Below are 27,365 nucleotides of genomic sequence, written 5' to 3' on the forward strand. Positions count from 1 at the left end.
CACACTGTATTGGTCTTGCCCAAAGGGGCCCTCCAACTACCTGGAGATGATTTTGGAAGGGTGCAGAATCCTTCAATGGAGTAAACAGGCTTTCCCTAAGCAGAGAGATACAATTGGGTACAGACTTAGATATTGAATTAATCATATGTTTATTGTCATTGGAAACACCAGACGGTGAAAATGTTAGCATTTTCAGAAATTTCAAACTAGGAAAACTGAGAGATTGAGTTCCTGTTCATGTCAAGTCAGGCCCTTTGAATTAAATGGATTGCATTATCAAAATAACAAAGGCCACCCACCTTTGTGGTGCTCTCCATCTTTCTTCTACCTGCCCCTGGCAGGTTAGTAAACAATGGACCTTTTTGCTCCGCATGATGATGAATGGGAGTGGGCAGGAACTGATGCAATGGTACCCAATTTCACAACTCATGAAAGGTTGTGAATGGCACCATTTCATATCAGTGCCCTAATATGTTTATACACACAAACACATATCTTACACTGTGTCTGTGTGTCTGTGTCTGTGTGTATCTATCATGGTATGCTTCCTGGCCTCAGTGACCAATTTGCTTCATTGTAGAGCAATCAGTTTAAAGACCTGGCTGCAGCTGTTCTCTTTTCATAGCACATCAACCTCTTAAGTCTCTCCCACAAATCAATATTAACAGCTGTGTAAGGTTGCGCACATATTGAGAAGGTATTACTGGCTGATGGATTTGTATTTGCTTTTGCCCCAGGAAATGCTTTCTAAAGTCTTGCCTTTTTTTTTTTTTTTTTAAAAAAATGACAAACAGTTCCTTTTCTCAATTGGAATTGTCGTCTTGTCAATAAATTACTGCTTAACTTTTGGAGTGCTTAGAGCTTTGGCACATTCTGATGTTGCTCTGCGTTTTAGGGTTTTTTGGGGGGGTGGGTGGGCAAGGTGACTAATCCCAACAGCATAATGCTTTGTATGGTTGCTCAGAAGTGAGCCCATTTTGTTCAAGTGGACTTAAATCTCTGGGATCATGGCTATGTTCATCTAGATAGCAGTGCATTTATTTTAGAGCAGGAGATGCTTAATTTAAGTGTCATGCGTTGGAGCCCCACGTTGGGCAAAAGATTCCTGCATTTCAGGGGGTTGAACTTGATGACCCTCGCAGTCCCTTCCAAAGCTAAAATATGATTTTTATAACTATTAACTGTCTGCAGGTGGATGTAAGCTGCCTGCTTGTCTGGCTTGGAATGCTTATGGATTTGCTAGATGAAAAATGCAAAAAAAAAAAGCTCCATGTTTTGCTTTGCCCCCCCTTTTCTGAAATCATCTCAGGTTTCCAGCGCCGTCGACTGATTCCAGCTCCTCTTCCAGATTCTGCGTCCCTGGGGAGAAAGCAGAGTGTCACCGGCCAGTGGGTTGATCTACCACCCTTGCCGGGCACTTTGAAAGAGCCATTTGAAATTAAAGTTTATGAGATTGATGATGTGGAACGATTACAGCGGCACAGACAAGAGGAAACTGAGGTCAGCACATATTTTACGGTAACTCCGGACAATTTAAACGGCACAACATTCAAGGCAGGGTTGTTGCTCTAAATCTCACGCATGGCATTAGGGGAGAATGGAATGCAATTAAAGTGCTTTCGTTATCCTTTTTATTAAAAAAATTAAAAAATTCATATGTTGGGGTACCATGCCCATAGAAAATAATTGCTGTCTGCCATTAATTGTGTTTAACGTAGCTGATGGAGTGAGTGGAGAATATCAATTAATATGTTACGAGAAGGCTTTATAATCATTGCCTGCTTGATGAAATTTTATGGGCTTTCTTCACCAAAGGGTCATTAACTCTTTATGTTAATGGCATAAAGCATCCCGGTTAGAATTCTGTTAAATTCAAGATGTTGTGAGTTTAATTTACTTGTAATTGGGAAAACAATTCAGTTAATTCTGAGTTGGTGACAGGGATTGCAGTCATTTGTCTGGTGCCATTTTCACCCCCTAATACAAAAAAGGGGTAACTTCTCTTCTCCTTTTTTCTTCTACCAACAGCCTTTCCAGGATGTTGAAAAGGTAAGTCATATCTTTGGATCTTCCTTATACCAAGTCATTTGTCTGGTGCCGTGTTTGCTAAGGAATGCCAAGTGAAGAGGACAAGTTGTAGCCAACCCACTTCTATTCAGAATCAGACCCATTGGGAATAAATGGATCTAAAGCAGGCACGTCCATAAATTTCAATGGGTCTACCTTGAGTATGGGTAGTATTGGATACAACCTGATGTGATTTAGCTTGTCCCCACAGTTACTGTTCTTACAGATCACTTGGGGGGGTCTCTAATCTCAGGCTTGCAGTCTGTTAAAACTTAACAGCAACAAGAGAGAACTCTTGAGAGAACCCTTAGGGTGAGTAGAAAGTGGGGAGCATTTGCATCAAAGAAGAGGTAGGCAGGAAGAGTGTGTGCACATAGCAACATGGAGCATTTCTCCCAGAGAAGCCAAATCAGGGATGTGATTATGTGAGTCTCAGCCCTTCCCCCTGCTTTTCTTCTGCAACACTTCCCTCCTCCCAATCCCATAACCCCACATTCAGATATGAATCTGCATTTCCCAATCAAATGGAGAAAAGCACCTGGGGTAAGATGCTGCAGAGGAAACAAGGAGTGTGTGGGAAGGGTTAAGCAAGCACATGCACGTCCTCCCCGCCCCCCCCCGCAGATATTCCAGTCCAGTCCTTCTTTGCATGTCAATATATCACTGGGCTGGGTTCAAGGCACTTGTGTTGAAATACAAAGCCCTGAACAACTTGAGTCCAGGGTTCCTTAAGGTCCACTCTGAGCCCTGACATCCCAGCTTGATCACTGGTGAGTGCTTGTTGTTGTTGTTTAGTCATTTAGTCGTGTCCGACTCTTCGTGACCCCATGGACCAGAGCACGCCAGGCACTCCTGTCTTCCACTGTCTCCCGCAGTTTGGTCAGACTCATGTTTGTAGCTTCGAGAACACTGTCCAACCATCTCATCCTCTGTCGTCCCCTTCTCCTTGTGCCCTCAGTCTTTCCCGACATCAGGCTCTTTTCCAGGGAGTCTTCTCTTCTCATGAGGTGGCCATAGTATTGGAGCCTCAGCTTCACGATCTGAACTTCCAGTGAGCACTCAGGGCTGATTTCCTTAAGAGTGGATAGGTTCGATCTTCTTGCAGTCCATGGGACTCTCAGAGTCTCCTCCAGCACCAATGTAGCAATCATGGCTTTTGTACTTGAAGGCATCTCTTGAAGACCTTCTTATTCCAACAGGCCTATGGAGCTGTTTAAACTTCATTGATTCTCCTTGATATTTTATATGACTTGGCACTATATATATATATAGAGAGAGAGAGAGAGAGAGGCACAAGGATGGATTGGGAATCTTGCCCACTCAGATTTTGCAGCCTTCCTTTCCTTTACTAAAACATATTTACTCTTTTGCAGTGGTGAGGAAACCATTTCTGTTCGTAACGGCTGAAATTTAAGAGTTTCGTAGGGAAGTACATTAGCTGGGAGTGTGGCAGTAAATGCCTTAAGTGCTCATAGCATGTTGCTTTTATTAGATTAGCATCCATGGAAGTCCACTTCCAGCAAGGGTAGCAGGGAGGGAGAAAACCCTTCTGCTGTTTAATGTTTCGTGCTTGTGCTGCATAACAGTGGTTGAAGCGGAATGATAAGGGCAATAGGTTTTTGTGGGAGTTTTTTGGAGAGTAGCAGGCAGATGGCCAGCGAAATTAACAAATCGGTAATTTTCATCTCCCCCAAAGGGCCTGATATATTTTAATACCAAGCTGAAAATCCTGGAGAGGCGCCACCAGCGGATTAGAGAAGTGAAAGCAAAGCATGAGTTCTTGAAAGATGAGTTGGAGGAAACAAAGTGTAGGTTGATGTTGGATCCAAGCAAGTGGAAAGGAGAATGTAAGTATTTCCCAGATAAAGATTCTGTGTGTAGATGGTGTAGAAATACAGACTAGGGGTGAGCAAATCTGCCAGTTTCTTCTGGTTCCTCATTTTCCCATTCGTAAGTTCAGTTCACCCCATTTCTGCATCAGTTTGTGGCTTTGCGACATGATTTTCGCTTTGTAACCAATCAGTATTTACTGATGGTTTTAATGGTGCTTCCCCCCCAGTTATGAACGTTTTGACTGAATTGTACTTTGTATGTGTTGCATGCCGCCTTGATATGATTTCATGAAAAGTGTGGATCATGGAACACTTCAGGAAATAAATAAAATAAACGACAATAGGCAGAGCTAAATAGACCAGTAGCTTGAGTCTGTGTAGCTTCCTGTGTCCCTAACATGCATCAGAGCCAGTGTGGACTTTAGGGTGGACCTGGGTTCTCACTGTGACAAATGGATGTTGCCCCCCACAAATGGCATGTTTTTGTGTAAGTTGATAGAAGCTATTACGAGCATAAGAAGAGCCTGATGAAATGGGCCAGTGGCTGGACTCTGTATCCTGTTCTTGCAGTGGTGAACCCAAATGCCTGTGGGAATCCCGAAAGCAGGAACTGAGTGCGCCAGGCCACTCCCCTCTAGTGAGTCCCAGCAACTGGGATTTCTAGATTGGTTAGAAGTTGGATGCATTTCCTTAACTAGTTGCTTGCTACCAGAATAGCGGTTGTCAAACAAAACAACCATATCCCCTACACAGACAATCATGTCTCACTGGAGTGGCTATTCCTCTGAACAACAAGATCAGGACATAGTTGTTACTATGCCCTCCTTCCCCACCATAAAAATAGTGGAAGAAGGTGGCCAGCTCATCACAGGAGATGCAAGAGAGGCTATCGCCAGACTCTGCAAACTCCTGATGCAATTGTGTGGTATGTCACAGTGAGGGGAGCATTGCTTGAAGCCAGCATGATGCAACTGCTGCTCACCTGTGACATTTGCCAGGTGAACAGCTTCAACAGGGTTGATTCCGAGAGAGACTGCTGTTTGGATAACAAAGCCGCTTTTTTATGCTAACTCTCTTTATGCTAACTCTCTTTATGCTAACAGTCGAGGTTGACCCTGATCTCGACAAGGAGTCGCAAGATTACCTGGAGGCATTGGAACAAGTGACTGAGGAACTGGAGCAGTGTGTGAATCTGTGCAAGTCGCACGTCATGATAGTCACCTGCTTTGACATTGGGGTGATCTGTGACACCCAGGATGGAGCGCGGGAAGTGGAAGTTTGAAGGCGGGTCTGCAAAGGGACGTAAGCAGGAGGAGCCAAACTTTCAAAAGATGGGTGGTGGTGGTGGTTGAAGTATTGGAAAGCGGAGGTGGAAACATGAAGACTTAACGCGACAAAGAATGTTCTCGGAGCCTGGAGGAATTAGAATGTTCTAAACCTTTACGGTGCCTCAGCAACCTATGAAATGTACAAAGATCAACTTGATTTTCTAATAGAGGAAAGCAGAAAAAAGTCTATTAGGAACCAACTCTATTTGCAAAGCGGAAGTGCCTTTACTGTTCATTGTTGACTTGTTTTTTCGATTTTGTATTTGTTGCTAGAATTGAAACCAGCAAACCTAAACAGACCATAAAATGTATTCCTATGAAATATTTTATACTGTATAGTGTAATTTATGACTATATGTAAAAAACAAAAATTGTAGCAAAAGCAATAAGTAAATTATGTTTTCATACCTGAATTTGCCTCCTTGTTTCATGGAAAAGCTGGTTTATGTAGCAGAACAACAACAACAAAAAATAATTGTATTATAATTGCTTTTTCATGGTTTAGGATTCAAGATATTTTTATGAACATTTATCTATTGGAAAGGTGTATTATGAAATTCCAAATAGCCTGGTTTGTATTCATTTTTTGTACTCTTCCTTTTGCAGATCACGAGGAACGTGTTTTTAATTCCACGTTTTGTATACAAATAGTAGGGCTGAACTGTTTGGTTGCTTAGTCGGTTGGAACAATCGATTAAAAACCTTACAATTGATTAAAAGGTGCCTCCTGATTCATCGAAGGGAAGATTTGTAAAATGCTGTTTAAACTTGTTTTGAATACAGATACTTGGCAAAAGATGAGGATGGCAGGCACCCTCACAGGGGAGAGAGTGCTCCCTGTTCTCTCATTCAAGAAGGCAGGAATTCCTCTTCCAAGCTGCAACACACGTGTGTAATTTTTCAATGGACGTACACTTCCCTCTGCTTTGAAACCACTGTTTTTATTTGTTATTCAAGTGTACGTGGTTTTAGCCCATTAATTAATTATCTGATCAGTGGGCTGAGAACTCAGTTAATCAACTTAGCCTAACACCACTTACTCCAGAATGGCCCATTTGGGACATACTTGGGAAGAGTTAAAGCAAGAGTAAGTCTTGGTAAGCAAGGGCCAACCTATGCCTTAAAACACGCATGAAACGCCTGCATTAAAACTGCAACAGCTTTTTCCTAATCAAAGCCACTTTGGGACTGGGTAGTTTTCAACAGAGAAGCAGCCACAGGGGATGGTGCTTAACCCCTTCCCTACCTGCTGCTTTTTTAGGGCAATTCCTCTCTGGGGAGGAGCTAGAAAAGCAGCGGGTGGATGTGGGTTAAGCACTCTATCCAGCCATTTCTGTGCTGGGAATTGCCTAAGGTGGCTTTGAGTAGGGGGGAAAAGCAGCTACTGGGTCATTAATGCAGACATTTTTTTGCGTAATGTGTAGTTGGGCCCTCACTTTGATAATGGACCTCATTCATCACAGATCCCCTTTTCTAGGATTTCTTGACCCAGGGGGCTGGCATCACAAGGCCCCACATGTTGTATCCATCACAGTAAGCCTTTTCACTGGAAAAGGTGCCTGTACCCCCCAAATGATGACCCTACCACATGACATTGGGGTGCCAGGTGCTTAATCTGGCCTGTTGGATTTGATGTTGCCAGTGCCTGCCTTAATGTAATCTAACCTGAGAAAGTCTGTAAACAACACTGTGGCTTCTTTCCCTCTCTCTTTCTCTTTCTGAGAGCAGGAATTAAGAATTACGTTTATTACCAAAATCACAAGGAAATGAGGTTTTAATAAAAAGGTCTTCTTCTTTTTCTTTTTTAAAGTAAATATTAAGTTAGGTCCATATTTTTGTATAGTTTTGACAATAAATATAGCATTTGCATTTTATGAACTTTTAAAGGCAGATATATCTTTTTACAGTTTTTTCTAAGGAAGGCAAACTCTCAGGATTCTTTCTATACATGCTGCATGAATTTTGTGCTTTTTTTGTTTTTGGAAGGGAACCATTTTTAAGGTTGATAGAACTGTTGATAAAACTGTTGCCAAACAAAAATAAAACTTTCAGAATGGTTTGATAGTGTATGTAATAATGGCATTTCATAAGGAACCATATTTTCTGATCATCTTGCTTTGTATGGGGTTGGTTTTTTTCCGCCCAAAATCCTTTGTATAAATGTATACTATAATGGCTTGCTTCAGCTTTTCCATGTGAATAAAAATATGCATCTATTGTTTACGTGTCTCCTGAGTTCAGTGACTGGGTACTATTCTGTCCAGGGCTGCCTCCATGATTGGGGAAACCTAGCCAGATGGGTGGGATATAAATAATAATAATAATAATAGTAATAATTAATAATAATATTGAATGGTCTCCTTCCTCTGTTAGTTGCTACTGACAGGCTTACCTTGAAAGGGAAGGTAGACGCCATTTTAAAAACCCCACAATGCCCCAGAGCACAGCTGTGTCAGGGGCGTTGTGGGAAATTTAAATGACTACACCCGATACAGTTCAGAGCACGGGGTCAGAGCTTTATTTTGTTTTGGCTCCCACTACGTTTCCAAGCACAATTCAAAGTGTTGGTGCTGACCTTTAAAGCCCTAAACAGCCTCGGCTCAGTATAACTGAAGGAGCATCTCCACCCCCATCGTTCAGCCTTGACACTGAGGTCCAGCTCTGAGGGTCTTCCGCTGGTTCCCTCACTGCGAGAAGTTAGGTTACAGGGAACCAGGCAGAGGGCCTTTTCAGTAGTGGCACCCGCCCTATGGAACGCCCTCCCATCAGATATCAAGGAAATAAACAACTATCTGATGTTTAGAAGACATCCGAAGGCAGCCCTGTTTAGGGAAGTTTTTAACATTTGATGTCTTAGTGTGTTTTTAATATTCTGTTGGGAGCTGCCCAGAGTGGCTGGAGAAACCCAGCCAGATGGGTGGGGTATAAATATTATTATTATTATTATTAAACAAAGAGGACCAGGGCAAGTGTCAGTGTTTTTCCCTGCTGCAACACCAGGAGTTTCCCAGCAATGTCAAGCGCTGTAGGTAAGATACTTCTGCGCCACCTAGAAGCCTTGATTTTGTACATGGACCCATGTATCAACAGAGCCTAAATTTCGGGATCAGCAAACATCCTCTTCACTTCACCTCAAACAATCCTCTTGGGGGTTAGTGAGGATTTTTTGAAATAAATTTTATAACATGGAGGGGTTTGCTCTATTAGGACATGGATAGGAAACAGCCCAGAGGGCCAACGCATCTTGCTAAGTTGCTCTGTTTGGCCTCAGGGTTCTTGCCACGCCATATTCCTTCCCCAGCGAAAACCGTAACAACAAGAAAAACCCTTCTCCCTTACCAGCCCTGTTTTCACATCTTCCTTGAGGGTTTCGGTCTGGCTTGAATGTGTCCTTGAATTCTGATAATGCTCTCTCTCTGTGTGTGTAAAAACTAGCCTACTGTACTAAGGTAACCCCCCCAACTTGCTCCCCCCCTTGCCTCTTGTCCAACCCAGCACTGGCAGGTAGGCCCTAGAAGGCAATGTATGATAATCTATTGAAGGTATGCCCTGGCAGCATTGATGCAAATAAAATTGGTGAGTTGACCCACCTCCATCCATTGCTCCTACATCATTCGGAACTTTTACACCTGAACCGAAAGCCCAGAATGATGTCCATGGTTATTTCCCCCTGCTCTGTTAGGATTGCAGCTTTCATAGAACCGTAGATCTGAAAAGTTGGAAGGGACCCCAAAGGGCCATCTAGTGGAATTTAGGAATCGCAGCCAAAGGATCCCTGACAGATGGCCACCTGACCTCTGTTTAGAAACCTCCAGTGATGGAGAAGCCGCCACATTCAGAGAGAGTCCGCTTCTTTTGATTGATATCCTACAGGATTCCTCTTCAACTATTCAGGCCACTCCTGAATGTGCATACAGTGATGGCAGTACGATCTGCATCCGTCGCAGGTTCATTAGCAAATGTTTATTTGTACATGCACTAGCAATGATCCAAACAGCTAAACATTTCATCTCATATCTCAGGTGTAGAACTTGTGTTTCTCACAGGTAAAACCAGGGGATCTTAGGCCACTTTCACGAGAAAATATCAGTAATTCCCAGCTGGTTATGCCAAGCGTGGCCTCCATTGGCCACCATTTTGTGACTAGCTCTGCCCTCACACCACCATTTTGTGACAGGTGGGCCTTAGGAATTTTCAGCCGTCTCAAGTGGGCCCTGGAGGTAGAAGTATGAGAGTTCCTAGGGTGGGTAGGAAATGTCATCGGTGTGTCAATTTAATGGCAGAGGGCCTGGAGCAACATCAGGAGGACCCCATTGTTCACCAGAGCCTTGTTTCCTCATCACTTTTCCTCCGATCCGATCCGGAGGCCTGCACCTCAGCCTGGGACGTGAGATTGCAATCGGCTTAGACAAGCTGTCAGAAGGAAAGTGGATGGAACAGCCTCAAGAGGACATTGGAAAATTAAAACTATGTAATTTTAACTTTTAATGGATTTAATCTTCTCCTCATTCTATATTTTATTTGAATTATTCACTATACGGGGTTTAATTATGCATGCCTACCCAGAGGCGTTTTGTGCATTTAAAATAAAAAATAAACAACCACAGGACAGTGGTAGACCGGAAGAAGAATTCCCGTTAGATATTGGAAATTGCTCTCATCCCCAGACATCTGCAAAAAGCTTAGCTGACTTGGGGTCCTCAGTAACACTCCCTCTTCTGTTTATAGCACTTCACAAATTACATTTGTTTTATCTATACACGCATGGTGTTCAAGCTGCACACTTCAAAATGTAAAAATGTGCATGTATCAAATATATCCTATGCAAAAACAGAAGTGTGTCTGGCACCTTCAATGTACAGATTTCATTGTATGTTGAAGATGCATCTCTAAAACCTGAGATAATATATTTTCAAGACCCACCCTGTTCTTGTGATTGTTGTTAGTTTTAAACTATTTTTAATGCTGAATTTCAAATTGTTCTGTGATGAATGGGGGGGGGGATAAGAAATAATAGTAATAATAATAATAATAGTTATTATTTGCCAAAATGGAAATTATGCAGGGAGATGGGATTGGCTGAAGATTCTTGTTGAGCATAGACCTTGTGACATACTAGAGCAGAAGGGCTGAACTTCCCTGACCACCCATATTCATGGCTCTGAAATGGGGAGGCCAATTTGTTTTCCTCCTAGGTTGAAGGGGAAGATGAAATGATTTGGGGTGATTTGGGGTGGAGATGGAGTGCTTTACATATTACAGCAGCTGTGGCACTGTTGTGTACTGATCAATGGCCTCAGCAGTATGGGGTGTGTGAGGTGACATCCTGGATGGCTCCGTGCAGGGCTCAGGCCAGAGACTACATAAGAGCAGAGCTCAAATGTTGTTTCTGCAGCATGGCGGTGAGGTGAGGCTTCAGTGGCATCTTGGACAGTTCCAAGCAGGGCTGAGGCTGGAGTATGTGCAGAGCTCAACCGTTGTTTCAGCGGCAGCCTTCTTCAGATGAACGATGCCTTTTGATATGTGCAACCGTACTCTAGTCTCCTTGAGAAATTATGCGGCGGCAGCAGCGGGAGGCCCCATTAGCTAAAGTGGTACCTCAGGTTAAGAACAGTTTCAGGTTAAGAATGGCTCTCTAGAATGAATTAAGTTCTTAACCCAAGGTACCACTGTACAGGACTATGGATGGTGCTTTGGAGTCAGGTAACTGAATCCTCTGTGGCCTACCTCCAAAGGAACAGCGTGTGAACTGGCAGAGCATGACGGAGTGCTTAGATTTATCTCTTGTTGATCAGGCATTAGGAAGCCAGCATGGCCAATGGTCAGAGGTACTGGGAACTGCAATCCAACATCATTTAGATTGGGCATAGGCAAACTCAGCCCTCCAGCTGTTTTGGGACTACAATTCCCATCATCCCTGACCACTGGTCCTGTTAGCTAGGGATGATGGGAGTTGTAGTCCCAAAACATCTGGAGGGCCGAGTTTGCCTATACTTGATTTAGACGGTCATGGTCTCCGATTTACTTCATACAGCAGAATGCGTCCATGTCCTTTGCTTCATAAAAGTTTATATTGCCAGTGATGAATGAATTGGCTAGAGCGTGCTACAAGAAGATAGACTATAGTTTTTTTAATGCTTTAGAGCAGTGGTGGCCAAACATGGCCCTCCAGCTGTTTTGGGACTACAACTCCCATCATCCCTAGCTAACAGGACCAGTGGTCAGGGGTGATGGGAATTCTAGTCTCAAAACAGCTGGAGGGCCATGTTTGGCTACCTCTGCTTTAGAGGAACAATCTGAACTTCCAGCTGTTTTCTGTGGAATTCTTACGGACCCTCCATCTATAAACATAAATTCCAATTATTTGTCTTTTTGTAACCATACCATTATTTGCAGAGATAGCAATTACTCAGAAGGTAAACAGCCCAAATTACAAAATTGTTATACACAAGGCTATCAGTTAAAAGAGATCAATCCAGGTGGTTGTTGTTGTTTTTTTAAGCTAACCAAACCCTACCACAAAGAAAGATGGATCAATTGGCAGATATCTGTGAATGAGGCAGTGCATCTTGGGAAATCCAAAAGGGTTGAAGCAGAGCTGGCTCTCCTACTGGACAGCAGGAAGGACAATATGTTGAGGGCCATATTAGAAAATCAGGAGTTGTAAATGTAGACTCAAGGACAAGATGTAGAGTCAAGCAGATAGATGGCCTCATGGGCAGATTTGCCTTGGCAGACAATCCCCAATTCATGTTTGACTCATTAGCACAAGAGCTGGGTAGCCCTGTAGCCCTCCAGATGTCGCTGGACTACAACTCCCATCATTCCTGACCATTGACCATTGATGGGAATTGGAGTGCGGCGACAGATGAAGGGGCACAGGCTCCCCACCATGCCATAAGGCTTACAGAAGCACCCCTCCTCTCTCTCTTCCATTTTAACAGCTTGGGAGCTGTTGATTCCCAAGTGGACATGGAGTTCTCTGACGGAGAATTTTCAGAACCCTCACCAAACCATGGTTCCTAGGAGTTTGGGGTAGTAGTCAATGTAAATAAAACGATACCAAACCCCTTATGTTTGTAGTGTAGACACCACTGACCTGCAAAATGGTTTACTAATGGGAACTACAGGGCACCATTGTGCCCTGTTGAGCAGGTGGAAGACGTCTTTTAACAGACTGGTGGCTGGTGTCCTTTGGGACTGCTAGGGTGGAAGGCAGGGAGCGCCAAACAGACCATATAACACCGGTCTTGAAAGACCTACATTAGCTCCCAGTACGCTTTCAAGCACAATTCAAAGTGTTGGTGCTGACATTTAAAGCCCTAAACGGCCTCGGTCCAGTATATCTGAAGGAGCGTCTCCTCCCCCATCGTACTGCCCGGACACTGAGGTCCAGCTCCGAGGGCCTTCTGGCGGTTCCCTCACTGCTAGAGCCCAAGTTACAGGGAACCAGGCAGAGGGCCTTCTCGGTAGTGGCGCCCGCCCTGTGGAACGCCCTCCCATCAGATGTCAAAGCGATAAACAACTACCTGACATTCAGAAGACATCTGAAGGCAGCCCTGTTCAGGGAAGTTTTTAATCTGTGACATTTTATTGTATTTTTCATCTTTGTTGGAAGCCGCCCAGAGTGGCTGGGGAAACCCAGCCAGATGGGCAGGGTACAAATAATAAATTATTATTATTATTATTATTATTATTATTATTATTATTATTAATGGTGGTGCCAGAGCCAATGCTAATAATAATCATATTAATTTATTATTTATACTCCGCCCATCTGGCTGCCATCCTGGGCAGCTTCCTACATAATATTAATAAAAGAGCAACAACATCAAACATTAAAAACTTCCCTAAACAGGGCTGCCTTCAGATGTCTTTTAAAAGCCAGGTAGTTGCTTATTTCCTTGACATCTGATGGGAGGGCTTTCCACAGGGAGGGTGCCACAACTGAGAAGGCCCTCTGCTTGGTTCCCTGTAGCTTTGCTTCTCGCAGTGACAGGCAGAACCATAGAGTCATAGATTCATAGACTTGTAACAACAACAACAACAACAACAACAACAACAAATTTTATTTATACCCCACCCTCCCTGGCCAAGACCGGGCTCAGGGCGGCTAACACCAGGTATAAAAACAATTGATTAAAATACAACTTAAAAACAAGATTAAAATACAACATCAAAATGCAGCCTCATTTCAGTAGAAACTCAAATCAAAAACTTTTTGGGGATGAAAACGTCAAATCTTCACCAAGGCTAACTATCCAGACTGGTCCCACGTTGGCCAGAAAAAAGCCAGGGAAGTCCCCAAATAGGAGTTCCATCACAGAAGGAGAAAGGAAAGAGGAAGGAGGGGAAGGGGATCAAGTTGATTCCAAGCCAAAGGCCAGGTGGAACAACTCTGTCTTACAGGCCCTGCGTTGAGAAATCAGATCCTGTAGGGCCCTGGTTTCATGAGGCAGAGCGTTCCACCAGGCCGGAGCCAGTGTTGAAAAGGCCCTGGCTCTGGTTGAGGCTAATCTGACCTCCTTAGGGCCTGGGACCTCTAGGGTGTTGCTATTTATGGACCTTAAGGTCCTCCGTGGGGCATACTGGGAGAGGTGGCCCCATAGGTACGAGAGTCTTAGGCTGTGAGAGTTGGAAGGGACCCAAGGGTCATGTAGTCCAACCCTCTACAAACCAACTCATTCTAGTTTTGTCCCAATCCTCCTCCCTCCTAAGTTCTAGAATTGCACACTGAAACTAAGGAGGAGGAAGTGGACAGGCAGCCCTATACCCTGGACTGGTTGTAAGTAGGACGGCAGAAAGAGGAGTGGTTGGCTGAGGGCAGACCGAGGTTGGCTGGGCAATGCCACATTTGCCCTAATGGGCCAGTCTCCACTGAGTCCATCCACAGAGCCATTCAGCTGCTGCTCTTGCAACACACAAATGCAACACAAACGTGTCATGGGACGTGAAACACACAACTAATGGATGCAGCTCTCTCTCTGCAAAGCCACCCATTCATCATACTGGACTTGCAGATGGGAAATCGTCACTTGGTTTCATTCTTCCAGGTCTCCTCTAATTTATAATACGACTTCCTTTCTTGTTACATTTGCAACTCTTCCCCACCATGAATTTGCACACATTTATTCTTCAGATATGAATCCAGCTTCTGTTGTGGAAGATGTAATTACACGGGGTCATGAGCAGTAGCAGAGAAACCAGAACTTGGTGTTTTGTTTTGTTTTGTTTTGTTTGGTTAATTTCCTTACTGAGCTTTAATGACACAAAGGACCTTCAGCTGCAAACTTCAGGAAATCTCTTGTGGATATAAATACATAGGTCCTTCCATCCTAAAGGCATGGGGTAGATAGCAAGAGAAAGCAAAAACTAAAGCTAAAGAATAATGCTGCATTACATTCATTGAAGGGACGCGGGTGGCGCTGTGGGTTAAACCACAGAGCCTAGGACTTGCTGATCAGAAGGTCGGCGGTTCGAATCCCCGCAACGGAGTGAGCTCCTGTTGCTCGGTCCCTGCTCCTGCCAACCTAGCAGTTTGGAAGCACATCAAAGTGCAAGTAGATAAATAGGTACCGCTCTGGCGGGAAGGTAAATGGCATTTCCGTGTGCTGCTCTGGTTCGCCAGAAGCGGCTTAGTCATGCTGGCCACATGACCTGGAAGCTGTACACTGGCTCCCTCAGCCAATAAAGCGAGATGAGTGCTGCAACCCCAGAGTCGGCCACGACTGGACCTAATGGTCAGGGGTCCCTTTACCTTTTCCTTTACCTTCATTGAAACATTCCTGCCCATTCCTCACTCAGCCATTAACTTCAACGAAACTTGTTTTAATGGTGGATCGATACTGCCAGGAACTGTTGGGATTTCCAGACAGCAGCCTCATATGGTGAACAACTGAGATGCAGGTGACTCAGGCTCCAAATTAGATATTCCCAGGCAGGAAAGAGTAAAAGACGACTTCCTGTTTCTATTTAAGCCTTGCTTGATCAGCAAGGTATTCCTGAGCTCCTGAGTGTTCCCATATGCTTAGTCATTCTTTGGCCCCAAATTCCAGCTTCCTTCTTGCCCCGCCTTCTTTGTTTTTCTTTGGTTCTGATTTACTACTCGGATTTGTCATATTGGGATGGAGGAGAAATTCATTTTATCTACATTCAAAAATAATTTGCCAGTCCGTACAGGTTTGTTTCTTAAAAATGCACACAGCAGCGTGCATTTTATGGGGGGAAAGGCCTACAAAAATGTTTATTTTAGGGGGAAATGGGCATAGGGCGCTGATAGGAGTTGTGGGCACAAGGTTGGCAAAGACTGGACTACCCAGATCTCCTCTAGCTTCCTGACTGGTGTGTCCTCTAAGCCTTTCATGCCATGGTGTCAGCGTCGGGATTTGAACTCAGGCCTCCTAGGTGCCCAACTGTCTTCTGTAGTATCATTAGATATTTTTTAAAATGAAAACAAAAACCTGTGCTTCTGTTAGTTGATTGTCTCCCAATGGAGAGGGAAATGTGGGTTATAAATTTTATGAGAAAAAAGAACACCGAAAGTCCCAGGCTCTGTCTCTGCCATATCCATGTTAACTTATAGGAATGTCAGAAGCTGCTGTACACTTGATGGGCAGCGACCCAGTGCTGTCTGTTCTGACTTGCAGCAGCAATCCAGGTTATTTTCTTTCTCTGGCTAGAGTTACCAAGGACTGAGCCTGGGATTTGGGCTAGGGTAGAAACTCAATTTATGTAGGAATTATTATTATTATTATTATTATTATTATTATTATTATTATTATTATTATTTCCTCCTCGTTTAATCCTCACAACAAGAAAACCTGCAAGGAAAGAGAGTCCATCACCTCCTATGGGAGCCTGTTCCACTGTTGAACAGCTCTTACAGACTAGAAGAGCTTGTCTAGCCCCCTTTTCAAGCCACCACATTGGGGCCATCACTGCCTCTTGTGAGAGCGAATCCCACAGTTTGATTACACACTGTTAGAAAAAAGTACCGTATTTTTCGCTCTTTAAGACGCACCAGACCATAAGACACACCTAGTTTTTGGAGGAGGAAAACAAACAAACAAAAATATTCTGAATCTCAGAAGCCAGAACAACAAGAGGGATCGCTGCGCAGCGAAAGCAGCGATGCCTCTTGCTGTTCTGGCTTCTGGGATAGCTGCGCAGCCTGCATTCGCTCCATAAGACGCACACACATTTCCCCTTACTTTTTAGGAGGGAAAAAGTGAGTCTTACAGAGCAAAAAATATGGTACTTCCTTCTTTCTACCCTGAATCTTCCAACCTTCAGCTTTATGCTCCCGGGTTCTAGTGTCACGAGAGGGGAGAAAAAGCTATTCTCCATTCACTTCCTCCATGCTGTGAATAAATTTATATACTTCTATCATGTCACATCTTAAAGGTAAAGGTAAAGGTAAAGGGACTCCTGACTGTTAGGTCCAGTTGCAGATGACTCTGGGGTTGTGGCGCTCATCTCACTTTATTGGCCGAGGGAGCCGGTGTACAGCTTCCGGGTCATGTGGCCAGCATGACTAAGCTGCTTCTGGCGAACCAGAGCAGCGCACGGAAACGTTGTTTACCTTACCGCTGGAAGGTATTTATCTACTTGTACTTTGACGTGCTTTCGAACTGCTAGGTTGGCAGGAGCAGGGACTGAGCAACAGGAGCTCACCCTATCACAGGGATTTGAACCGCTGACCTTCAGATCGGCAAGCCCTAGTCTGTGTGGTTTAGACCACACTGCCACCCGTGTCCCTTGCGCCAACCGCGTCCCTTACTTTTCTCTAAACCAAACAGTCCCAGATGCTGCACCCTTTCCTCATGGGGCATTGTTCCATCCCCTTGATCAGATCAGATCTGGGCGACGGGCTGAGCTCCTGTTGCTCTGTCCCAGCTTCTGCCAACCTAGCAGTTCAAAAGCACACCAGTGCAAGTAGATAAATAGGTACGGCTGCGGCGGGAAGGTAAATGGTGTTTCCATGCACTCTGGCTTCCGTCACTGTATTCCACTGCACCAGAAGCGGTTTAGTCATGCTGACCACATGACCCGGAAAGCTGTCCGTGGACAAACACCAGCTCCCTTGGCCTGAAAGCGAAATGAGTGCCTGAAATATACTCGGAGTCGAGAGTGGATTTCATGCTCTTTATTCAGCTCATAGTGGTGAGGAGGAATGGAAGTTCCCTCACAATATCTGCTTTATATACATTATTTACACAATGGGGTGCATGTGATTGGCTAATTCTGGGATTCTCCTGTAGGCCAATCAGGTTGTGGATTCACTTCCACCTGGAGCTGTATTGGGTGGCTCCTGTGGACCAATCATACTGCTGCATTGTTCTAGGACCAATCAGACTGCTGCATTCTGAATCCTATTGTTCTAGGACCAATCAGACTGCTGCATTTTGGATCCTATTGTTCTAGGACCAATCAGACTGCTGCATTTTGGATTCTATTCAACTCAGTACATAACAGTGCCGCACCCCATAGTCGCCTTTGACCGGACTTAACCGTCCAGGGGTCCTTTACCCTTTTAGCTTTTATTGTTTGCCCTTTTCTAAATATTTTGCAAGCCTTCTGGAGAACCCCCAGCAGAAACAGGGCTGGGAGAGGCTAGGCTGTGCCAATGCACAAGGGATATTAAAGACGCATTGGACTTGCCCTGGGGCTTGGGAGAGGTGCTGCCAGTCAGAGAAGCGAGCGTTGAGCTAGATGGAGCCTGCTCAGCATAAGGCAGGTTTGTCCTCATATATTCTGTGTGGGAATAACTTGCCTCTTGCAGAGCGCAACCTGCAGGAATCTGTTTGTAAAATATGTAGAGTGAGACATAACCCTGACAGCATGTGTGTTCCACAAGATTTATGCCTACACCTTAGGGGAAACTGACTCCGAGAGGTGTGCGCTTGCACTGTAGATCTTTACGACAGCTCTCTTTTGAGTGCATGCTCTCCCTCGTTCTTTCTGTGGATCCCTGTGTCTGGGGTGGGGGTGGGGAGGTGGACGGATTTTGTGATGTTGTTGTTTAGTCGTGTCCAACTCTTCGTGACCCCATGGACCAGAGCACGGCAGGCACTCCTGTCTTCCACTGCCTTCGGCAGTTTGGTCAAACTCATGCTAGTAGCTTCGAGAACACTATCCAACCATCTCATCCTCTGTCGTCCCCTTCTCCTTGTGCCCTCCATCTTTCCCAACATCAGGGTCTTTTCCAGGGAGTCTTCTCATGAGGTGGCCAAAGTACTGGAGCCTCAGCTTCAGGATCTGTCCTTCCAGTGAGCACTCAGGGCTGATTTCCTTCAGAATGGATAGGCTGGATCTTCTTGCAGTCCATGGGAATCTCAAGAGTCTCCTCCAGCACCATAACTTTCTTTCAAATGGGCAAGTCAAGGTATTAGACATGCAGGGAGATGCTTTATACCAAACCAGACCATCAGTGCATCCAGCTCAGTATTTTTTGTTACGAAAAAGGAGCAATGCTGCTGAGTGCTCCAGATGGCTGGAAAGCCAAACAGGATGTTGATGTTTTGGGACTGTACCGTGGGAAGAAGGGACAGTCTATTATGTGCTCTGAGCACCGGATGTTAGCTCAGAGTGTCACATGACCCTGTACTGGAAGTACATGGGTGGAGTTATTCTCTCTCTGCTGTGGCTGTAAAGAGGGTGCAGACATGTTGTTCTCTGCACTGAGGAAAGACAGAAATAAAGGCATGTAAATACATTTCTGTCTGTCTCTTTCCCCTCCCTGGGGATGGCAGGGAGTGAGGGAGGAGGAGTGGCTGTGTTCTTCTCACGTTTGAAGAAGGATCGGCCGATAAAGACCTCGCCTTGTCTTGCCGGGAGTCGCTGACGGGGGAGGCCAACAAGGAATCAAGCCGGGCACCTGGAGAGTGCCAAATGCCTCTGAATGACAAGGCTTGATATCAACATATGGTAGCAAAGGCTGCTGGTTATCTGATCCATGGGAATCAGCATGAGAGGTGAGAGGTTGATGTATCGTGGGCCATCCTCTGCACCAAGGAAAGAAGATAACGTCTGCAATTGCAGCCAGAAGCTGAACAGACGGCTGGCACCAAGAGGGGGTGTTTTCCAAGCAACGGAGCCCCAAAAAGGTATGCTGAATATCGGGCTAAAAGTGTGAATGCAGATTGATTTATTCTCTGGTTCACGAGAGAGCTGCGTTTGGAAAAAAACAGCTCTGAGAGTAAAGGCTTGCATACCACAGATTTTTGTGGTGAGATAACGAAGAGGTATGCACAGTTGCTAAGCAACGACAGTCAGGCCAGTGGAAAACTACTGACACCTGGGGCTGGCTCAGTCAGAGCTGGGAAAGCGAAAGTTGTTTTGACTTTGAGACAGCTTGGAGTTTGCCTGCCTGAGAGAGAGGCAGAAAAACAGTTTTTGGATTTTACTAGCTCGAGAGTGGAGAGCTGAGACTTGAGTTCAGCATGGATGCCAAGAAGGGGGGAGTGCCCCTGAGTGCCGTGGTTCAGGATGAACACAGCCGGCATGCTGCACTGGAAGTAAAGGACAGGGGGAGGGAAGAACGGAGTTCTAATTTCCCCACTGATGAGGCTACTGGAAAGGATGCTGTAGCTTTGAACGTTGTACAGTGCTACAATTGTGGACAGGCTGGGCATCTTCAGCGGAACTGTAAGAAGCCACGTCAGCCAAAAGGAGCGAAGGGCCGCTCAGCAAAGCCTGAGGCAGCAGGCAAAGGTCATACCAAGTCTTCGGTGAAACCTGCAAAGGCCCTGATGGCGAAAGGAACCACGCCAGATGTTGGACACTCTTTTGTAATCGATACGGGCTGTAATTTTCATATGTCCCCGCACAGAGGACTCTTTTCATCGTTTAAGAAGCAAAGCTTCGCTGTGACACAGGCCAACGGTCAGGAGCTGGAAGCGACCGGAAAAGGGACTGTCTATCTTAAGAGTCTGAACTTGACAATAAACAATGTTTACTTGGTTCCTGAACTGAAGTTCAATCTGCTGAGTGTTTCGCAGATTGCAAAGAAAGGACTGAAACTGTCCTATGATGATAAGAGCTGCAAGATCTTCAAAGATGGAGAGTTATATCTTTCTGCCAGACAGAAAGGTGGACTGTATTTGTTGGACTTTGACCAAAGTGATTACATGGAATGTAATTCTGAGTCTAACTTGATTTCTCTTGCAGGTGTGACCAAAACGAGCACCAAGAAGGTGGCCAGGGTCAACAGAGCATTTCAGCGGGTGTATGCTGATGTGATTGGTCCTCTAGAACCATCTAGAGGCAATGCAAGATATTATCTTGTGTGTGTGGATCATTTCTCTAACTATGTCTGGGTTTATGTGTTGAGAAAGCCACAGGAAGCCTTGGAGAGGTTTCAGGAGTTTTGTGACAAGGTTAAAGACATGCATGATGCTAACATTGATTGTCTTTTGACAGATGAGAAGCAGATTTTTCTTTTACAGGATTTCCAGAGGTTCCTGCAGAAGAAAGGGATCAGACACAAGATTGCTGTTTCAGCGGAAGCGTGGAACAGGGGTGTCTGTGTAAAAGTGAACAAAGAATTGCAAAAGGGAATGAATGCGCAATTGCTTAGTTCACATCTGCCACATGAGTTCTGGGCGGAGTCACTCATGTCGTATTGTCATGCATGGGTGAGAAAGGTGTCGAAAGAGTTGGGAAGTTCTCCTTTTGAGAAACTGTTCCAGAGAAAACCTTCTGTTGCCCATTTCAGGGTTTTTGGGTCTCATGTGAGGACAGAAGCTCCAGGTGGAGTAAAGAATGCCAGAGGCATTTTTGTGGGATATGAAAAGGGTCTCTACAGAGTAATTTTGTCTGAATCTGGTCAGGTGATTCTCACAAAATTTCTAGAGAGTGCTCCCGAACAGGAGAGAGTGATAGCACACACATTTCCCACAGAGGACGATTCAGATGATGATGATGATTTCACAGAGTACAGTGGTACTGAGAGTGACAGTGATAGCTCAGACAGCTCTGTTGTCACAGTCATTGAGAGGAAATCTCACACAATGGATAGACCTTCACAGGTGAAGGATGAACCACTGTTTGCTGTTGGAACTGGTTCTCCTAAGAGTCCTGAGACAGAACCAGTGAGCAGAGAGGATCAGCACCTCATACGCAGGTCTGAGAGAGTCACAAAGGGTGAACCACCCAAAAGGTACTCAGAAGAGTATGCTAATTTAGCTGTTGCGTGTGTTGCTGTTGTACACAACCGAGGACAGGTTGAAGCTGTGTCTAAGTCAGAGACAAAGACACAACAGAGAGTTGCTAGCCAAGGTAATGCAGATGCACTCATTCCTTGGAAGCCAGACAACCAGAGAGGTACACTGGGGAAACCAGTGGCGGGTAGTTCCAAGGGTGGAACTGAAACAACAGGGGAGTGTTATGTGTATAACAACTGTTTGTTTTCTTCTCTGGATCACGCTTTGCTTGCCGCAACACGCATTGATTCTTTTGGGGGAGGTTGTTACGAAAAAGGAGCAATGCTGCTGAGTGCTCCAGATGGCTGGAAAGCCAAACAGGATGTTGATGTTTTGGGACTGTACCGTGGGAAGAAGGGACAGTCTATTATGTGCTCTGAGCACCGGATGTTAGCTCAGAGTGTCACATGACCCTGTACTGGAAGTACATGGGTGGAGTTATTCTCTCTCTGCTGTGGCTGTAAAGAGGGTGCAGACATGTTGTTCTCTGCACTGAGGAAAGACAGAAATAAAGGCATGTAAATACATTTCTGTCTGTCTCTTTCCCCTCCCTGGGGATGGCAGGGAGTGAGGGAGGAGGAGTGGCTGTGTTCTTCTCACGTTTGAAGAAGGATCGGCCGATAAAGACCTCGCCTTGTCTTGCCGGGAGTCGCTGACGGGGGAGGCCAACAAGGAATCAAGCCGGGCACCTGGAGAGTGCCAAATGCCTCTGAATGACAAGGCTTGATATCAACATTTTTCACACTGACTACCAGCTGCCGCTTCTCCAGGATTTCAGACAGGTGTGTTTGGTCCTACCTGGAGATGGAACCTGGGACCTTCTGCATGAAATTCAGATGCTCTACCAGTGAGCTATGGCCCTTTCTGTTATTATCAAATAAGCAGAACTTCTCTTTGGCAGCCAAAACTGTTGTGGAACGAGTGACTGTGGTCTTGACTTACTGACGTCTGAAAAATATTCCACCCATCTTATGAAGTCTGCTCCAGAGGTACCGTGTTGTGGGTTGTGACCCCTTAAATGCCTTCCCAATGAGTCTCACTAACAACAGTGCAAAATATCTCAGCAGGAAAGAGCAAACTGGGGAGGAGGGAGGCAGAACCCCAAGCACAGCTTTGACTGACATACTTCAGTTTTAGAAAGCTGATACAACTGCGGAAGACAAGCAGAAAGGAAAGGAGACAGAGGTTTCCCTCCTTAAAAGCTAGGGGGTGGGTGGGGGGGAGAGAGGCAAAAACAGAAAATAAAAATTGAAATAAGCTATAAAAACAAATCTGTAAAGAGGCAGTGCCAACAGCTGATGTGTGCATGTATTTATCCAAGCGCATGTGGTTTTTGAGTCATTGGGGCTTATTTTTCTCCCTGCTGCATAGGCAGAATCTTTGGCCTGTCCCATGTTACCAGGGCGATTTTGTGTTTGTTCCTAATATTTTAAAGCTGCTTTGCTTTCTTGTGCTGACATTCCCAGTTCCCACTTGCTCCCACGTCTCAACCCCATGGAATAGTCAGCACTTAGAATCATAGAATTGTAGAGTTGTAAGGGGCGCTAAGGCCCATCCAGTCTGACCCCCTGCAATGCAGGAATCTCAGCTAAAGCATCAATGACAGATGCCCCTCCCCCCGACCTCTGCTAAAAAACGCTAGAGAAAGGGCAAAGGAGAGCAGTTCCTGCCTGTTTTAGAGACATGGAACCGAAAAAGAAAAGCAACAAGAGGGTGTATGTGTCTTTATACAGACACACATATAGCTAACATTTCACACCCCAAGGGATACTATTCCATAAAGCCTCTGGGAATTCAAGTTTATTTTCATTTATAAAGCTGCACCATTCCCCCCTCCCCCCCCTCCTGGTTAGATCACACAGCAGCAGCAACAACAGGCCTTGGGTGGAGGAGGTGGAGGCGAAATGAAATTAAATAAGTGCTACGATCTTTCCAGGACTGTTGGCTATTAGCGCCTTGAGTGTTCCAAGAACATAAAATGAGAGCTTGCTGATTTGCAATGTTTCTCTTTGTGGTTTCCTTGCAAAGGGAACGTTAGACAAGGAGCCAAGCCCATCCTTGAATGACGAAGCCAAGAAAAGCAGTTTGGTTTTCAGAATCCAAACCTTGAGCATAATAGCTCTTAAAAATGGTTTTTCCCAGAACAGACACATGCGGGTGAGGAGGTGCAGGCCGGTACAACTTTCAGTGTTCAATTTATCTATGCATCAGCTTGCTTGCTTGCATGCATGCAATGCAGGACATGGAGCTCACTCCAAAGCTCACAGTCTTGCGTTTGACAGTTGAAAGGGTGCTTTGTTTCCCCCCAGAAACACACTCTCTACTGCTAATTCGGGTCCAGGCTAATGGGTTCTGGTAAGTGCTATTTTTCTAGAAAAACAGGTGCTAGAGCTCATCATGAACTTTTCCCTTGTTCTCTTAGAACGGCAATTGTGCCTACCTGAGAGGTGCCGGAGCTGAGCTCCTGTGAGCTTTGGCTGAAAAAAGCACTGGTTTTGGCCCTGGCTACCTGGATTGGAAGGTCGACGGTTCGAATCCCCACATCAGAGTGAGCTCCCATTGTTCTCTTCCAGCTCCTGCTAACCTAGCAGTTCGAAAGCACGCCAGTGCAAGTAGATAAATAGGTACCCCTGCAGCGGGAAGGTAAACGGCGTTTCCGTGCGCTCTAGCTTCTATCACGGTGTCCCGTTGCACCAGAAGCAGTTTAGTCATGCTGGCCACATGACCTGGAAAGCTGTCTGTGGACAAACGCTGGCTCCCTTGGCCTGAAAAGCTGGATGAGTGCCGCAACCCCATAGTCGCCTTTGACTGGACTTAACCATCCAGGGGTTCCTTTACCTTTTACCTGGAAGATTGTATCTGCCACTACCAGGATTTCAAAGGTGGAATTGACGTCCGGGGGGAATTTCCAAAATGTGGCATGTCCTGGTTTTTACTTTTTGAAATATGGCAACCCTACTATATGAACCTGCCCAGGTGCTAAGATGAGCACCTTCTCCTGATCCCATCAACATTAGCATGAGTGAGAGTCATCCCTGGGGTTTCTCCCATTTCCTTATTTCGACAGGCCTTCAAAACTGAGGTGCCGATGAGACTGACCGCTGGGCTGCCTTCAGGGTAAATGGTATTTTAATTTCAAAAATGCACTACAGTGGCGGTTATGGACATGTGGTAACTTTAATACATATAGGTCCTGCTATCCGCGTGTGCACTATGTGAAAATTCTCTTATCCAAATGTAAATAATTATGGCCAAAGCTCACTATACACACAATGGATTCAGATATCCAAACAGATAGAATTTGCCCACTTCCTCGCTAATTTGTGCTTTGCTGGTTGGCTGCAGCCATTTCAGGAAGAAACCATGAAGGGGGTGGGCCCAGAGAAATCCCATATTAGAAATGTCCCCATAGGAATCAGTTGAAACCATGGATTCGTTATACAAATGTTTGCCTAACAAATGTTTTCCAGGGAACGCATTGCACCGGTCCCTTTGTTGTATTTCCTCCCCCCCCTTTATCTTTTTTTAATGGTGGTTTTTAAAAATAATAATAAATAAACAAATAAATAATTAATAAAAACATTAAGGAAAATTGCTCTGCCAAAATGTGTATGTTAGGAAAAATTCACATTAAAATGGTGATGAATTTGCACGAAAGCTTCAGATTGGACAAACTGAGAGGTCTACTACTCTCTGTATGCCATGCTTGTTGCTAGAGGTACGTAGGTGCTATATCAACTTTTGGGGGCCCATTGCTAATCTGGCCAAGCAGATATTCTTAGCAGCTTCAGATGAATTTCAGTAGCAATTAAAGAAGAGGAAGGGGAAAAAACCCCTCTCTCACTAATGGTGGAAGCCCATCTGCTGGGATGAAAATGCTAGGTATTGTCTTAAGTGCATAATCCAATTTTTGTGTGTGAACGCTGCCTTTAATCTCTGCAAGGCTCACAAAACAAGGCATCTGTTTCTGAATTTAAGTAGCTGAGACTAATCAGACTAATTTGCCTTTTTTCTGCAGTAGGCTTAATTGATCAACCTAATTTTGCTGCAGAAAAAGGCATAAATTGTTTATTTATGTATTTCGGGTTTTTTGTTTGTTTGTTTGTTTCGCCTGCGGAAAAGCACAGAGGCAAATCTTTTAATCGCTTTACATGGGGATGCCCATTGAAAATCTGGCACTCGTGTCTTTCCTAAGTCCACGGAAGGAACGCCGGTTTGGATTTAGCACCCCAAATTCTAACTGGAGCGGTCCCTAACTTGATAAGAGCGCCATTATTAAAGACTCTGTATGCTCATCTTAATGTGCATCTGCACACAAGTTGGGGGACGACAGCAGCTCATGGCATCTGTTTTGTGTGCGTAAGGCACCCTGGCATCTCCAGGTAGGGTTGGGAAAGAACCCAGGAGACCCACTGTAATACTGGACTAGATGGTTCTAGATTCAGGTAGGTAGCCATGTTGGTCTGACGCAGTCAATATATATATATATATATAATTAAAAAGTTGTCCAGTGGTACCAATTAAGTTGTTCTTGGTATGAGCTTTCGTGTGCATGTACACTTCTTCAGATACACTGAAATAGAAGTCACCAGACCTTTATATATAGTGAGAGAGTGGGGAGGGGTATTACTCAGAAAGGTGGAGGGAATGGGTGATCAGCTGATAGGTGTGGTAAACCTGTTGACTGACTGTTGACTGTTAACAACTGCTTGGCCATCTCACCCCTTGCTTTTTCCTGTAAGACCAATTGCAGTCAACAGGTTTACCACACCTATCAGCCAATCACCCATTCCCACCACCCTTCTGAATAATACCCCTCCCCACCCTCTCACTATACAGTGGTACCTTGGGTTACATACACTTCAGGTTACAGACTCCGTTAACCCAGAAATATTACCTCGGGTTAAGAACTTTGCTTCAGTATGAGAACAGAAATTGTGCTTCAGCAGCGTGGCAGCAGCAGGAGGCCCCATTAGCTAAAGTGGTGCTTCAGGTTCAGAACAGTTTCAGGTTAAGTACGGACCTCCAGAACGGATTAAGTACTTAACCTGTGGTACCACTGTATATAAAGGTCTGGTGACTTCTGTTTCAGTGTATCTGTAGAAGTGTGCATGCACACGAAAGCTCACACCAAGAACAAACTTAGTTGATCTCTAAGGTGCCACTGGATAATTATTATTATTTTTTAAAAAAAAAATTCTACTGGACTAGAGGGACGTGGATGGTGCTGTGGTCTAAACCACTGAGTCTAGGGCTTGCCGATCAGAAGGGCTGCCTGCAAACCCTTTTGCAAACAGCCCAGGCTGTTTGCAGAGGCTGCTTGCCTCTCCTTCTTCCTCCCTGACACCTGACTACCCTGGTTGCCTCCACCCGACTCAGCCGAAGCCCAGTTCTATCCAAATCTGCCCGATTCGATCCAGGCTTTGAGCTCTGGCCGAATCTGATGCACAACTCTACTCCTCAGCTTTCTGTGCCAAATTGGAGAGAAAAGCAAGCCTTGCACCTGGGCTCTCCTGCATGCCAGCGCAAAGCTCTAGCAGTGGAGCTATGGCCCCTTGCCGGTCAGGGCCACGGAGGGACGCGGGGAAAGTGCCAGGGGAAGGCTATGTCAGCCAGCCTCCATGTGGCTGATGCAATGTGGGAGAGCGTCCCTCAACAACTCCAGGCGCTCTGCAGCTGCTGCTCAGCTCTTTCATGGCTGTCAGTGACTGGCAGCAACAGCGAGACCAAAGCACTCAGAAGAGCGACATGCCCTCGGGCAAGCTTGGCACAGTGCGAAGACGCTCCTGACAGTGTTTGCTTTGCTTCTGTCATTTGATGCCGAAGGGGAGGATCACGCCATGGGCTTGGCAGAGGCACCAAAGCTGACGTTTGCCAGGCTCACCTGATGCAGATTCCATTCTCTGTCGTCGCCGGGGCAGATTCCAATCTCTTTC

The 27,365-nt window shown here is 45.2% G+C and overlaps 2 protein-coding genes across 5 annotated transcripts in view; one reads left to right on the forward strand and one right to left on the reverse strand.

Annotated features, from left to right (window-relative positions):
- KIF26A (kinesin family member 26A) overlaps positions 1 to 7,448 on the forward strand; it is a 159,059-nt gene extending 151,611 nt beyond the window's left edge. For all 3 annotated transcript variants that reach the window (XM_083609131.1, XM_083609132.1, XM_083609133.1), the window contains 4 exons: positions 1,310 to 1,500; positions 2,029 to 2,049; positions 3,764 to 3,914; positions 5,003 to 7,448. In XM_083609131.1, coding sequence (XP_083465257.1) covers positions 1,310 to 1,500; positions 2,029 to 2,049; positions 3,764 to 3,914; positions 5,003 to 5,181 — 542 coding nt within the window. In that variant the 3' untranslated portion in view covers positions 5,182 to 7,448. The remainder of the gene's footprint in view (positions 1 to 1,309; positions 1,501 to 2,028; positions 2,050 to 3,763; positions 3,915 to 5,002) is intronic.
- LOC310766010 (uncharacterized protein) overlaps positions 1 to 27,365 on the reverse strand; it is a 776,685-nt gene that overhangs the window by 253,928 nt on the left and 495,392 nt on the right. The window lies entirely within an intron of this gene.

This window comes from Podarcis filfolensis (assembly GCF_964270895.1).
Source record: "Podarcis filfolensis genome assembly, chromosome: 1".
Classification (NCBI taxonomy): domain Eukaryota; kingdom Metazoa; phylum Chordata; class Lepidosauria; order Squamata; family Lacertidae; genus Podarcis; species Podarcis filfolensis.